This window comes from Cetorhinus maximus, chromosome 2, assembly GCF_964194155.1.
Source record: "Cetorhinus maximus chromosome 2, sCetMax3.hap1.1, whole genome shotgun sequence".
In the NCBI taxonomy this organism is placed as follows: Eukaryota; Metazoa; Chordata; class Chondrichthyes; order Lamniformes; family Cetorhinidae; genus Cetorhinus; species Cetorhinus maximus.
Window position 1 is genome coordinate 124,794,406 of NC_135880.1, and position 15,655 is coordinate 124,810,060.

General features: G+C 43.3%; 1 protein-coding gene across 2 annotated transcripts in view; it reads right to left on the reverse strand.

The window, feature by feature from the left end:
• carm1l (coactivator-associated arginine methyltransferase 1, like) overlaps positions 1–15,655 on the reverse strand; it is a 127,024-nt gene that overhangs the window by 81,605 nt on the left and 29,764 nt on the right. For both annotated transcript variants that reach the window (XM_078569346.1, XM_078569353.1), the window contains exon 3: positions 1,901–2,007. In XM_078569346.1, the coding sequence (XP_078425472.1) occupies positions 1,901–2,007 (107 nt within the window). The remainder of the gene's footprint in view (positions 1–1,900; positions 2,008–15,655) is intronic.

Below are 15,655 nucleotides of genomic sequence, written 5' to 3' on the forward strand. Positions count from 1 at the left end.
TTTAACTTTACTGTTTCAGTGAAAAAACTTACTTATCCTTTCCTCACAATTATTCCTCATTTTGGTGTCAGTCTCATGAATATTTGTTTTGAATTCTTTTCCATGGCTCTAATATCTATTCTATAACGGGACCTTTGACAGCTTTTCCTGCCTACACTCCCACTTTTTAAGATCCACATATCAGCACCCCTGAATCTATCTACATTCTACTCCATTAAGTGTCTCCCCAATTACGGAATAATTCCTTTCACTATGGTCTTCTCAAAACGTGCCGCTTTACACTTACCTGCCTTGAACAGCATCTCTCACCTATGTGCCCACTCTACTATCTTGTCTCTGTCCTCCTGAAATCTCTTACATCCTTCTTCACAGTTTGCTATGTCACCTAGTTTATCAACAAAGTGATAGTCCTTGTGCTGGGTTCAAAACATTTACGAACGGACATCAAAAATAAAGGTCTACAGCACAAGTATTCCAGATACATAAGCCTGAAATTTACTGCAGGCTTCTGGGCCCCAATATTGGGGTGAAAAGGGGGTCCCAAGCCCCCACTTGCTGGCGGTGGGGTTTGCTCGGCCATTTTACTGCAGATGACCTCCCAATTAGCTGTCTGCAGGCCTGCCATCAAATTAAGGGCAGTAGGCAGGCTCCTGATGCTGCCAGCCCTATCACAGTGCCAGCAGCTCTGAAGCCCCAGCAATGCCGCCAGGAGATATGATTATTGCTGGGGCATGCAGATGACCTCGGGAGTTCAGGCAGCTAAGAATATGAAAAATTCAGGGGGCCGAATGTCAGAGGGAAAACCCCTTTGGGGAGATCATTGGGGCTATGGGGGCTGCTTTCCCGGCCCATGGCTCCCTCTTTGGGCTATTGAGTCTCCAACTCCAATGGTTCCCAAGGCTGCTTCAGAGAGGCAACCTCCATTAAGCTGGCGGCCTCCCCATGCGGCAGGAGGGGTTGCTCTGCCCTTGGCAAAATGCCAGTGGCTCCATGAAATGGCCCTCAACAGGGTTTTTAAGCATACAAATCAGCTGCTCGCCTCCTGGAAGTGGGTAGTCGGTCCACATCACAGCTTGCTGATGGGGGAATGCCCCGGCCACAGGACCGCGTCGGAGTGCCGACCTGACACATTGCCCCACAATTTTACTGGCTGCCTCCTCATGTCACCCTGAGGAGGTAAAAATTCTTACCATTATTGCCCACATCCAGTGAATCTTATAAAGAAAAACTATTTATTCCAACACTGGGGTTTCTAGCTCCCAGCCTTCCCCCTATCAATGTAATCGAAATTGGTTTTTGACAATAGCAGAAAATGGGCAATCATGAATCATAGCCCATTTCAACCGCCTGATCTTTACCATTGTTTTCAGTGGTGGCACTTTTACAATGCTTCATAAAATTCCATATTCAATGTATTCCCTTTATCTACACACTGTGATTTCTTCAAAATTCAATTAGTCAACCATGATCTATCCTATCCCCCAACGTGTTCACTAATTTTATCACATATTAGGGACTCTAGTGTTTAGACATTATTGAGATAAGATTATGTTGTTTACAGTTTTAAATTTTGTTTTTGTCCTTTTTTAGAGCAGGGATATAACATTTTGCATACTTCAAGCCCTTTGGCTTACTTCGGTTTCTCCCTCCACAGATTGTGCCAGACCTACTAAGCTTTTCCAGCACTTTCTGTTTTGGTTGAAAGGAGTTCGGTTAATGGATACCACTCAAAACAGTCACTTGTTTTTTTTCTTTTAGACGCTGAATTAATTGTTAAGTATTTCAAGCATTTTCTGTCTTTACTTCAGAGTTCCAGCATTCCTTTTATCACTTGTCAAATTACCCACCCACTGACAAGGAAGAGGCAGTAATTTGGCCTGAGCAGCTGACTGGTTCTTACCTGGAAATATTGTACTGCAGATGCATCTTCGGTTCGTCGGCTGAATGCTGAATGAGCTTTATTGGAGTTTTTAAAGATCTTTAAGGAATTGTAAAAGGTGAAGAACTCTGAAAACAAAGAAATAAAGATTCTGTTAAAAATTAAATAATTATAAGCCATGCTATAGACAGATAATGTCCATTGTGACCACAGCTATCAACTCACAATAGTCTTAGAAATGTTTCTCCGAACACCTCTTGGTACAGTGTGCAATAGAATCAGCATTTTCAGTGCCAGGTTGACCAATTTTTCAATTTAAACAGTGCTACAAAAGGAAATGTTGGTACTGTGAAACCTCATTATACAATCTGATCCAAACTAATACCTGTTATTAAAAAAGTACTTTACTGATCCTCATAGGTTTGTAATATATGGTAAGCTACTTAGAGTGCTTTAGTAGATTGTCCAGCATATCCAACATCCAATGGACAAATCAGATCACTCTGGGTGTGCAAACAGTGGAAAAATGCACCTGGACATGTGTGGAGCTGCACAGTGCATAGTGAGGGCGGATGGAAGGCAAAAAGTCTGGAAATGTACAAATAAACACACAATTTCACCTGACAAGATCAAAAAAAATTACATTCATGCTTACTGCCGCTCAGGCAGATACTGTTTGTCGAGTTTGTGAACCTTACTGGACTGAAGTTTAAAAATTACTTCAGTTGCTTAGTAATTAATGAGTCAGTAATAATATCTTAAACTCTCCTAGGAAGAAACTATTCATTATCAATAATTAATTCAACTCAGCACACCAATTAGACCAGCCCACAAAATGTTTCTGTATCTCAAATCACATGACCTTGTGCAAAGTCAATTCCATTGCATTTAATTTCTCTGACACTTGTGAAGCCAGTAATATCTTTACTTGACAAAATCTTAACAGATTTCAGTACATTGCTCCCCCAGTGGAATTGGAGCAAACTTTCACTGGCATCATGAGTGCTTTAAGTGATTTAAAATTAAGTGGACAAGCAGTCTGTTAATTCAGAAATCCTGCAGTTTAACTGATGTTCTGGAATTCTGGGTCCAATTCTCTCATGGATTAACCCACTGGACAATTGCTAAGGTGCATGGGTGCTATCCAGTTACAGCATTCTTTTTGAAGCAAATCTCTACTAATGGCTGGTGTCCAATAATGCTGCAGTTTAACAACAGATAAAAAGGTGAACTCTGCTCATCTGATATCACTCTGACCCTCATATTTCATGTGTCCTGACCACAACTCTCAGGAAGTGTGGTAAATGTGGGCAACCTTCCTATTATCCCTTCAATGAGCCAAGCAGATGCCCTGACAAGGGCAAGAATGAAGAATGTAGCAACCCACTAGAATCATAAATGCAAATGGATACACTGAGCTAGGGATCGAGAGCTGTTAGGCTCTGGTTGACGAGTATAAACTGTGCTAGATATTTAGTGCCACCAAGGTCCAGTTAAGCCCTCATTGCTGGAATGCACCCAGTACAAAGGAGAAGAGAAAAGGGGTTAGAAATCAATTACACTGGGTTTCCACCTCCTTTTATATTGCCCAGGATTTTCTGGGAGTTTATGGTGGGGGCGGGAAAGGGGGGACACATAGTGGCAATAGTGATACATTGTCTACAGCTGGTACCAATAAAGAGCAGCCATTCAGCTGAAACGGAATGACTGAAAGGGGCCTTCTGCCTATTTTTCATTTGCTAAGCTGGGCAAGTGCACACTAGGGGCAGAATTTTCTGCCTGTTGGGCGGGCAGACCCGACCCAATCTCCGGCGGGCAGGGAGCCGATCCCCGCCAGCGAACTGGGCCGCACCGCCATTTTACGTGGGCAGGACAATTAAGGCCCGCCCAGCGTGATGTCCGGCGGGAAGTGCTATGCGCTTCCTGTGCAGGTGGGGGGGGGGGAATTCCCTAAAAGCGAGAGTGCACTCTTTCGCACATGCGCACGAAAGAGCGCACATCTCCCTGAGGCTAAGTGCAGCCTCAGGGAGATCGCTTCCACTTTGAAAAATATTAAAAATAGAAAAAAAAATTCCTTAACATTTCCCCCTCATGTGACAATGTCACATGAGATGGGACATGTTCATAATTTACAGAATAAATGTATTAAAATTTTTAAAACCCTGCATGAAACCTCATCCCACCGCTGGATGAGGTTTCATGTTTTCTCTATTTGCCGCCGGGGCTCCTGGCCTGCTCGCCAACCATAAGGCTGGACGGGCAGGTCCTTTAATTGTTTAAATGATCCTGTCAATGGCCTGAATTGGCCACTGACAGGTCGGCGGGCCTGCAGCCGATTTTGCTGCACCCCCGCCTTCCTGAAAATTTAAATGACGCGGGATGACGTCGGGGGTTCCGCCTGACGTCATCCCGCGTCATTTTATGCGTCGGTGAGTGAGCCCCACCCCCTGCTCGCCGATGGCAAAATTCTGCCCTAGATGTTGCACCCATCCATCCTCTGACTGGAAGCCTAAAAAGGTAAAAGCCACGTTTCTTCTGCAAGATACACATTGGAGGCTTGAAGCTGAAGGTTGCTGACAGAAGTTAAAAAAGCCTTGCAGTTAACAACCATAAACACTGCTTCAAGCCTGAGGATGGATTTCTATCCCTGATTGAGGACAGTCCTTAGCCAAAGAATGGGTTTGTGCCTAAGGTAGGTGAGGACTTTGCAATGGAAATATCCAGATCATTTCGGGCAGAGCACACTTTGGTCCTTATTTGGACAAGATGATTCAGAAGACGCAAAGAGTAACAATGGGGAGATTGTCAAATAAAACCCAAAATCTCCTTGCATTAGACTTGCTTATCAAGATAAAATTGAAATGTTTTTCAATGTGAGATCTGCATGGACCAAAAATTTTCTTTGTACTCTATTCTGGTAAATTGAGAATTATGGCTGTTAAACAGGAGATTATTACAATTTCACATAAATAAATAGGAACAAGATGTCTTTGATAAAGATTTATGTTTTTAAAAAAAACTCACTCTATAATAAATAGAACACTTTACAATTTCATTGATACCATACTTTAATGCAAAATGTACACAGCACCTTCCCTAGGTATGGCCAACTCAGAACAAGAGTGATTTTCAACTGCAGGCCACTCATTTGTCATCTGAAAAGCCGATGAGTGGAGGATCAAAATCAGGGGAAACCATTGTCGCCCGACTGATGCAATTTTCAAGCAGGCTTGTTAGCGGGCAAGCTGCATACCTGTCTGTTTTGGCTGCTTACGTTATATGCAGGAACTCATTAGCAATTTTCAAGTACAAATGGATGGAGTGTGTAAATTTTCCTTTGTTCTCTACCACTATCCTGCTCGATGTTGCTGTATCGCGGTGGAGAATCCAGCACTACATTTTTAAATTTCATGAAGAAACAAACTAGTACATAAGAACCTTAATAAACATAAGAACTTATAGGTGTATGAATGTAAGGATTATTAGAATGAAAGTTGCCATTTGGTTCATTATGCCAACACCCCTATGACAAATCATACATAATTTGCATTATAATGACCGCAATGTAACTTATCTAAAGAATGCAATGCTTCCATAAAAATAGATGGTTTCTGAAATTTCACCATGACCCCCAGAATAATCTAACACATCACTATATATTACAATATGCATTATTCAACCATGGCTGATTGCATTCCACAGAAGACTTTCCCATGGTCTCAACAGCATTGGGAGAATAATTTTCTATAGCGTACTGATCATCCGTGTCTATACTTAAGTCTCATAATGGTTAATTGTATACTTATCAAGATAAACATCAGGTTTAATCTTCGTTTCCCTTATTTGTTTTCCTTTCTCATGTATTACTCTGAAACCAAGCATTCATTAAGAAAGCTGAAAATGGCAGTAAACTGCAAATTAACTATATTAATAATGCAATTTTAGAGATTCTCCAGACTTAGCAATAAGCTTGTTGCAAGATCCAAAATAAATGATTTACCCCAAGCTTTTTCTTTAAAAAAAGAATGCTTTCTATGCAAATCTATGTAAGTCTCTGAAATTACCGAATGAAAGGGCTTTTCTTTTGGTGTTTTTGAACTAGCTCCCCTTCCTCATCCATACAAAATCACTTTATACTTGTGATTTGGTTCAAGCCCTAAACATACGGGAATGAATGGATAACTGTTTGTGTATGCAACAAACAAACCTGGATGGGGGGTCTGTAACAAAAAAATCAATGAACAGAAAAAACAGCTAAATAATAAAATAAAATTGCATTCAACCATCAAGCAAATTCAGTTCTGGCGGAGAATAATCTCAATCTCAAGATTTAATGAGATGGACATTTTGAATAAATAACAGTTCCACTAATTATGCCTAATATCTTTCAAATCTACCTTGGACTTTCATCTACGCCAGTTAATCTCTTGCGGCACTGCTCATGGGAAGTTGGCAGGTAAACTAAGGAAGATATTGGTCCCAACTCACAATACAGCAGGCCTCTGCGGACCCTTAACATTTACACCCACCCCTTCTCCTGCCCCGCAGGACTTAGCTGCTACCCTGCTTGGTATTCCATCCATTTGTATTTGCAAGCACCATGGGTGGGATGAGATTTCCAACAGCAATTAAAAATTAAATAAAATTTTTAAAATTTCATTCATAACATGTTCCTGCTCATGTGACAGAGTCACGTGGTAGGGGACATGTTTTCAACAGTGGTAACTTTTTTATTTTTGAGTTTTTAAATCTTCAGCTCCCTGAGGCAGCTCTGTGCCTCAGGCAGCTTTCATTGCGCGCACCCGCGCAAACTTCCGCGCTCGGTCTCCTCCTGCGCCCACCCTGGCAGCGCTGAATGCTGCAGCGTGCCTTTCACACTGGCTGGGTAATTGGCCAGCCAGCGTGGAATCAATGTCGGGGCCTGATCGTGGGCGGCGGTCAGCTTCGCGACCGCTCCCGGGCTTGTCCGCCGCACCCGCCCAACAAGGTAAAAATCCTGCCCAAGGTGTGCATTCCAGATGTGCTGTCCACTTCACCCCAGTTCCTGCTGTGAAACCAATTTTTCAGCTAATGTCTTCAGGACAGGACATTTGTATCATGTGACACACTATGCATTATTCTTCTGCTAATGTGATGTTGTGTGTCCTTTGAAGCAACAAGAACTCTTTTACTGCAATTAAACTTTTCTATCTTCTTGTATAGTAGACAATAATACATAGTTTTTAACTTTGCGTTAAAACGATGTTGTAATTAATTTAGGAACACAGGAACTGCTACATGAAGAAAGGCCAAGGTCCATTTAACTCACCTCCTACCATCCTGATAGCTGCATGGTACAATGACAATGGATTTGTTGATTAATCGGGACCATCAATTTATCAATTAGCCTCCTATAGACTCAGGCATGAGATGATGAAAACCCCCAATGTTGGAAAGGCACCTGCTCTGCCCAAGCGTGCTACACACTGAATAATCAGATACGGATCTGAATAAATCACACAGCATGTTTAAATTTGAATTGAGTGAACTCTCTCGTTGCTCAAGCAAGCTAATCAAACAACGATTATTGTTCCAACAATGTGTGATGTTAAACTGGGGCATCATTTCTGTGAGTAAAGCAAGTTTTTAGTCTCTTATGTAGCAGGACTAAACCAGAGAAGTCAATACTGTGCTAAATATTAGACAGAGATAATTATTTCCACAGAACAATTATTGACAAAACAAGCAGATTGCAAGATTTAGATTTAGCAGATAGACATGTTAAAGGTTGACCTGATGTTAAAAAGGAATGTTACCACCTTAAAGATAAGCATCATGTAAAGAAATATGTTTTTTTGTGCGTTTAAGGAGGTTATAGTCAACAGACAATAATGTTAAAAAGAAAACATTTAGTTGTTAACTAGTTGTTAGAGCATGGGGCTTTCCCACAAGTGGCATTGGGACAAAGAATTTACCAGGAGAGAATTGAATAAGGGTTTGAAAAATAATAATATAAAAGAGGAATAGGCAGAGAAAACAGGTTGCAGTGCATACTTCCATTGAAGTTTACAGATATGATGGATTGGAAATTATATGGTTCCGCAAAATCTCTTTCTTCAGGTCAGTCAGAACATGAGGGTAGAAAAAAAAAATACTAAATGTATCTATAATGGATACATTTAAGGGGAAGCTAGAGAAACACAGAGGGGGAAAGGAGTAAAAGATTAGGCTAATAAGAGTTAGATGAAAAGGAGTGGGAGGTTGCTTGTTTAGAGCATTAAAACTGGCATGGACCAGTGGGGCAGAATGGCCTGTTTCTACGCTGTATAGTTTATGTAATTCTATTTAACACAACAACCAACATAATCAAACCCTAACCAAACTCAAGCACTAACACAGCTCTAGCCCAAGAACTTTGAAAACATAACTAGGCAGAGTGCATACTGTTGCGAATATTTGATTTTATAATTCATATGTTTCAGAAGATAACTTTTAGTTTATGAATTGAATGTTAAATATAGTTAAATGGGAATATTTGCTTGATAAACTGGTAAATAGATTGGGGGTAATTACAGTTGGAAGGTTATTCTGTGTTTATTTAATAAGGTTAGAGTCAGAAGTTACAAAACAAAAACAATGGATGACCCATCTCTGAGCTCTTGGTGGGGACAGGAAGCCTACAGTTATTTCAATAAAGGATTTAAATTATTAATGTTAGTCTCACATCAAAGGAGCTAAAAGGATCTTTGAAAATAAGGGGGTCTCCTGGTAGAAACAGCAAGTCTGGAAAAAGGGCTGCAAACTCCATTACAGATATAAATTATCCATGTGGTCACAGAATCAATGGGTTGGTTTGAAGGCAAAAGATAATTAGTTTACATTTTTATTTGGAGCATCCCAAAGTTTGCCACGTTGCCATGGAGATGGACTGAGGAGGTTAGAAAGGTTCCTTAGATTTACTTTGTGTGTTTGCTCATAGAAACAGGCAGGCAGCCGTGGAGCTTGAAGACAATAGAGAGAGTCTGTCAGGAGTTGTAAAGCAGCTGTGGCACCAGGGGCTGTGAGGTCAGACTGAGAGAAAGCAGTCTGTGTCTGCCCAAAGCCAGGATAAAGAGCATAGAGGCCATTAGGAACCAGGGGAGTTCCTGATTTTTAAATCACTGAGCACAAATGCAGTGAGGCCCAAGCTTGAACTGAGAATTCTACAGCCTTGAGGTCTTGAAGGGGAGTTGGAGGGCTGCTTAGCCAAGGAGAGGTGATGGGTGGCCAGTCCACTCTTGCGCTGATTGAGGCCTTCAAGTGACCAATTAATGGCCACTTGAGGACCTCCTCCCTCTGCAGCAGGTATTTTACCAGAGGTGAGCAGTACCCACACCATGTGGCTAGGCTACCAGGCTGTGGGCTGGGGGATTGTTCTTCCTGTTGGGGCACTCTTTATCCAACAGAGCCTGCCACCCCCCCAATGGTGCTCAGTGTCTCTGCTTGTTCCCCTTGGCCCTCCAATCGTGGTCCCCACACCCCTTGTCGTGGCCTGTCTGATTGGCTCTAGTGAAACTTCCCCACTTATCAGTACTTCTGTGTCTGGCTCCAGCAATGATCCTCCTGGTTACTGACTACAGTCCCAGCAGTGGCCACCCCTCCTTGAGGCACTGCTAGGACTGGAAAACCACTGGTCATCTGACTGATTGGCAGCTCTTGAAGGCAGGACTTCCTCCCAGATGGAGGAAGAAGTCTCAACCTGAGCCAGTTAAGAGGCAGCTAGCCATTTAATCAGGTCGATGCATCCTGACTATGCGGAGGGGGGCTTATCCCTGAGTTTTCAGCTGAAGGAGGGGCCACCTCCTCTGTGAAAAATTCCAACCTGCAGATTCCACAAGTATTATAATAGTAAACCAATCCACTGCACCACTCAGGCTTTCATTGTGCAAAACTTGCTTTAAATGATCTATTGCCTAAAAAATGTAGTTGGTAATATTGACAGATGGATAATTAGCATTTTTAAACATGCATTAACTCAGTTATATATTTGAACCAAGTTGGTTTGTAACTGCATTCAGTCCTATGTGAGTGTTGAATTTTTTTTTTCCAATATTATGAGCAATTTTTAAGCTTATATGTCCTAAAATCTGCCTACAAACTGTGACTACCTGAGACCAGAGAGCTTCCCAAAACTCTGCATTTGCCTCACCTCCATTCCCCTTAATACACCATTGATGCCTGGTACAGGAGACGGTCTGGGGGACACAGCCAGAGCACCGGTTTTAGACGTACCCATCGGATGCACCTATGCTGGGGAGGGAGCATGAAGACCTGAGACTTTTTTGTCTATCTCACTTTATTCTCTTTTGGTTGTGATGTTGGCACTGCACTGTGGTGACATGGGTTGTTATGCTGCTTATGTAATTCTTTTTTGTTGGTTATGCAGAAGCAACCATACCAAGCAAATTTCCGTAAGGACATTAAAATTGTACTGATTATTGACTAAACTCTGGTGCTGCTCTTAAACCAACAGCAGGGAGATGGACGACAGCAACACTCCTCCTTTAAAGATACAAAAGAAAAAAACACATAAATGCTGGAAATCTAACATATGAGCAGAAAGTGCAGAAAATATAAAACAGCTCTTATCAGCCTCTGAAAAAAAGAAGTTAACATCTTGGAGGCAAACTTTCTTGGAACTGACCGTCTGATGAAGGGACTCCACCTTGAGATACAAACCTCACTTCTTCCTGTTTTCTGATGTTGGCAGTCCTACTATGGATTTCCAGCTTGTTCACATGTAATTATCGGTGAACCTGATCTGAATTTTACTCACCTTTCCCCATTTGCCTTTACTTGGTATCGCTTTTTAAGAGTTTACCATGAGACAGGAAATCAATGTGTGAAATTCCTCGTCGATAACTTCAGCAAAATAGTGCATCTAAGTGCTGAACAGGATTTCTCTCTTTGCAGCCATGCTATCTTTTATAAAAATAATTAACAACATTAAGCATCTCATCCGTCAGGTAAAGAATCTAACTAAGATCAAAACACATATTTTACCATTCCACTTCACAGCTAGATTTACCAAATGTTCACAAACAGGCTGAAATGAGTGTCATGTTCCACTGAGTTTGACATTACTAATTTATGAAACTGATAAGCCTACACCTACATTTAGCACAATTTAGCCACTGGCCAATGCTTGTAGAGAGATCAGGGACATATTGGACAGGATTTTCGGGTCGTTGGGTGGGCGGGCACAGAAGCAGCTGGGAAATGGACCGCCGCCAGCGATTGGCCCCCAATTAATAGCCAGCCAGCATGAAATGTGTGCTGAAAGGCTCAGCGCTGCTGTGGGGTTTTTTTTTGGGGGGGGGGGGGGGGGGGAGGGGGGGGGGGGGGGGGGGGGGGGGGAGAGAGAGAGAGAGAGAGAGAGAGAGAGAGAGAGAGAGAGAGAGAGAGAGAGAGAGAGAGAGAGAGAGAGAGAGGGGGGGAGGGGGAGAGAGAGAGAGAGAGAGAGGAGGACGAGCACTGAAGTCAGCACAGGCGCGGGCACTGCCCCAAAGGCAGAGAGCTGCCCCAAGGAGCTGAAGTATTTTAAACCCTTAAACAAAGATTTTAAAATCCCAGCAAAAAATTCCACCCATGAGAATCACTCACCTAAACATGTTGATGATAAAAATTCTGCCCAAACATTTCTATTTTTAAAAAAATTATCAGAAACCTCATCCCGCCCTTGGATGAGGTTTCCTCAAAAATCTAAAGGCCGCCTGGCTGATTCACCCGTCCGCCAACCGTAACGTTGGACGGGCAGTGAAAAATAGCAGTTAATTCATTGATTAATGGTCTTAAAAGGCCCCTTTATTGTCAGTGGGTGCGCTGCTGAATCTCGCGCGCACCCGCCTACCAAAATATTGTGCGAGTGCGCGATGACGTCAGGACGCTTGCCCGACGGCATCATGCGCTATTTTACGCCTGATCGGGTTGGGTGTGTGCCCGCCCACAGGATATAAAATCTGCCCATCGAATTGAAAACCTGAAATGACTGTATTGCAATGGCGCAGCAAACCAAAGGCTGAACACATTCCAGCACAGTGTTTGGCACAGCTTCAATCCTTCAGAGCCCAAACCTCTTCCTGCAGAGGTGACAAGAAACTAAAAGCAAAACCAAAAACTAAATCAACAGAGTGCCTTCAGCAGGCCTCCCTCACACAGTTCCAGGTGGCCAGCTGCATTTGCAATGGCCTGTTTAGGGTGTCTGTACTGCCTTGTAAGCTACACTGGGAAAACACCAATACTGACACCATTGATCGCAAATGCCTCAATGGCCTTGTCACACACTACCTTCAGAGCTGGGCCAGACCCAAGACCCAACTGGCTCATGTATCCACCACCCTCTGCACTACGATGCCTCATTCTTCCAGTCGTAGGTGGCAGCATCTACAATTCTGAACTTTAGAATTCTCCTTTTAAATCTCTCCACTTAGCTAACTCACCCAGAAACGATACAAAACCTACCTCGTCAACGCTAACTTTGGTCATCCCCTTTATCTCTCCTTCCAAGTTTAACATATTCTGCTGCTGCTAATGACACTGCACCCTGCACATCTGATATGGCATAGAATATCTTTTCATTAACATAAAAGCTCCAGAAGACACTCGCACAATGAAGTGATTGGCTTTTTTTTTAATATATCTATTCCTTATTACTATTTTTTTTCCCTCTCCTAATACAATGGGCGAGATATTAACTCACTCAAAACCTATCCACTTGCACAGAGTTAAAATTGGGCCCTATTTCTCCATAAACCATCTTTTAAACATTATTCTCCTGTAAACTATCTTACTGAACGAGAGCACAATAAATGCAGCTGCATGAACTCACCAGGGTGACCAAAATGGTAGCAGGGAGTTTTCAAAGCAAAGTGTTCCTGACTGAAACCTTCTGACAGCGAACCTCCTTCCCTTCATAACTTGTCAAAACACCAAAATACATATAACGCCATGGGAAAGTCCAGACTTGGCCCTTGTCACAATGTAAAAGCTCCAAGGCCTGAAATTTTCAGATGGCGGTGTCTCACTTCCCACCATCTGAAGGGCTGGTGGGGAACACATCTCCACAGACTCTGAGTGCCCTGCAGCCATTTCACGCTCGAATGAGTGTTACGATGCTACAGGCAAGACTTCTGCCCCTCACTCGGAGGAAGTCCCACCTTAAAGAGCTGCCGGCCAATCACTAGTCCCTGCAGCGATAAGCGCTGCAGTGGACTGGTGAAAAAAAATGCAAGAGGACTCCTGAGACGAAGTCCGGGCACCGGAGGCCCAAGTAAATTTAAAGGGTCCCAGGGTGGGGAGGGTAGGGAAGGCCTGGCTGAAGGGAGGGAGAGGGGTGGTGTGGGGGTGGTGGAGCACGTAGGGCGCGATTGGGATCTCGGGGGAGAGGCTGGGTGGTGGGGGAGGTGCGGAGGCCACCAGACCTTGTTGGGGGAGGGGGTGGGGAGGCGCCCGACTTCCCCGCCTTCCCACCCAAGATCAAACTCCGTTGACTTTATGGCTTCCCCACGCCACTGCAATCCTCCCGCCAGCCTAAAAATTGAGGCTTGGTGGGACACGGCTCTTAAGGGCCTCAATTAAGGCAAAGGCGGGCTTCTCGCCCGAGGTCTTGTCCAACCAGTGTAAAATTACTGTGTGGCTGGGACCGGTGGGAATCTGGAGGGAATCCCATCCCTTCAATTTCACACTCCTCACCCTCTCTGCCTAAAAACCCGTCAGTCTTGGGGCGGGGGGGTGGGGTGGGGGGAGGAGGATTGTAAAATTCTTGCCCAAGTCATTCCACGCTGCCAACAACTAGCTGGACAAATCCTGTCAGACAACTATCCATGCTAGAATTATTTCTAGTTCCACTCAGTTGTTAGCAGAATTAAAGCACAAAACAAAATCTCAGCAGAGGCAGTGAACAAAATAAATATTTGTTGCTGTACAGCAAGTCAATACCAGCAAGATGTCCTTTAAGGACGGAAATCTGATGTCCTTACCTGGTCTGGCCTATATGTGACTCCAGGCCCATGGCAATGTGGCTGACTCTTAAATGCCCTCTGAACAAGGGCAGTTAGGGATGGGCAATAAATGCTGGCCTAGCTAGCGATGCCCACATCTCATGAACGAATAGAGAAAAAAAAGATCAAGCTACCATCAGACACGTGCTCTGATTACTCTTGTACTGCACAGTCCAGGTTGCAAAAAAAAAATTAAAGATCAAGAAGATAAAATAAACATCAAAGAAGTATTGACACACATTTAGGAAGGGGGCTTGGAGCTAAGTGGACAAGCACACTGAAACAGAAAAGTATTAACTGACCCTACACTATATTTTTACCACCACCAAGACAATGTACGTCTAGCTCCATAATATTGCTCATCTCTGCTCCTGCCTCTGTTCATCTGCTGCTGAAACTCACAACCACGCATTTATCATCCTTCAACTCGACCACTGGCCTCCTGGACAGCATCCCACCTTGCATACTTGGTAAACCTGAGCTCATCCCAAACTCTGCTGCCCGTATCCAAAGTCACAAGTCCTGTTCAATCATCACCCTTTTGTTCGTTGATCTCTATTGGCTCCCCATCCGGCAACACCTTGATTTTAAAATGCCTTTTAAAAAAAAAATCTCTCCATTGCCTTGCCCCTCCCTACCTCCGTAACCACCTCCAGCCTTCTCTCTCTCTCTCTCTTCCCCACCCCCCCCACCCAGATACCTCCGCTCCTTAAATTCTGGCCCCTTGAGCAGCCCTCATTTTAATTGTTCCGCCATTGGTGTCTGTGCTTTCAGCTGCCAAGGCTCCCCTTAAACACGTACAATTTTCTATCACTTTTGCCTCCTTTAAGATGCTCCTTAAAACCTTCCCATTTGACCAAACTTTTAGTTACCTATCCTAATATCTCCTTATGTGGCTCAGTATCAAATTTTGTTTGGTATTATTCCTGCAATGCTTTGCTACATTAAAAGATGCAATATAAATAAAAGTTGCTGTTATATTTCTATGACATCCTTCAAACTGCATAAAATACTCTTCCCTTGGAAAATAGTGCGAAAAATTCAACAGGCTGCAATTGATTGCTCCTTCCTTGGCCATAACTATTTTTATACCAACTGATCAGGTGAGTATTCCAATACAGCGGGAGGATTTTATAGGCTCCCATTTCCCACACAACTGGGGATTCCAACCACACCCACCAAACCTAAATGCCCCACTATCAGCCTAGTGTCCAGCATTGGAGCGCCAGTCTCTGCTCACTAGAGCTGTCTGGACCAGGTTTCAAACCTTGCACCCTCTGACTCAGAGCTACTACTAAGCTAAAGACTCACTCACATACAGTTCCTTAATGACACAAGTCTAGGAATGCAGCTTTCAGCAAACTCAAAACCGTGAAAGGCTATGTGTGCTTTTATTGTCTACTGGATCATGTACTGTAGCAGGACAGTCAATTTGCCAGCTGAATCCTACCAGTTCATGTACAGTTTAAAATCGGATTCAAGGCAGACCTACACTTGAATTTTTGTTTAATACTAATTTGCAAACTATGCTTATAACGTACACCACAGTACATACTGAAGGATCAAACCTTCTTGCAAAAAGTAAACAATAAACTGCCCCAGAACAGTAGATGCTGCCACATTCTCCACTGGTGGAAGATTAAGGCACCATAAGCATAAGACTGCAGAGCTCCTAATCAAACCTTGGGGCACATCTTTGCACATTGCCCTGAGTGGAAATTCACAGATAGCCTACAAGACAGAATAGGTGCTTTAGCCT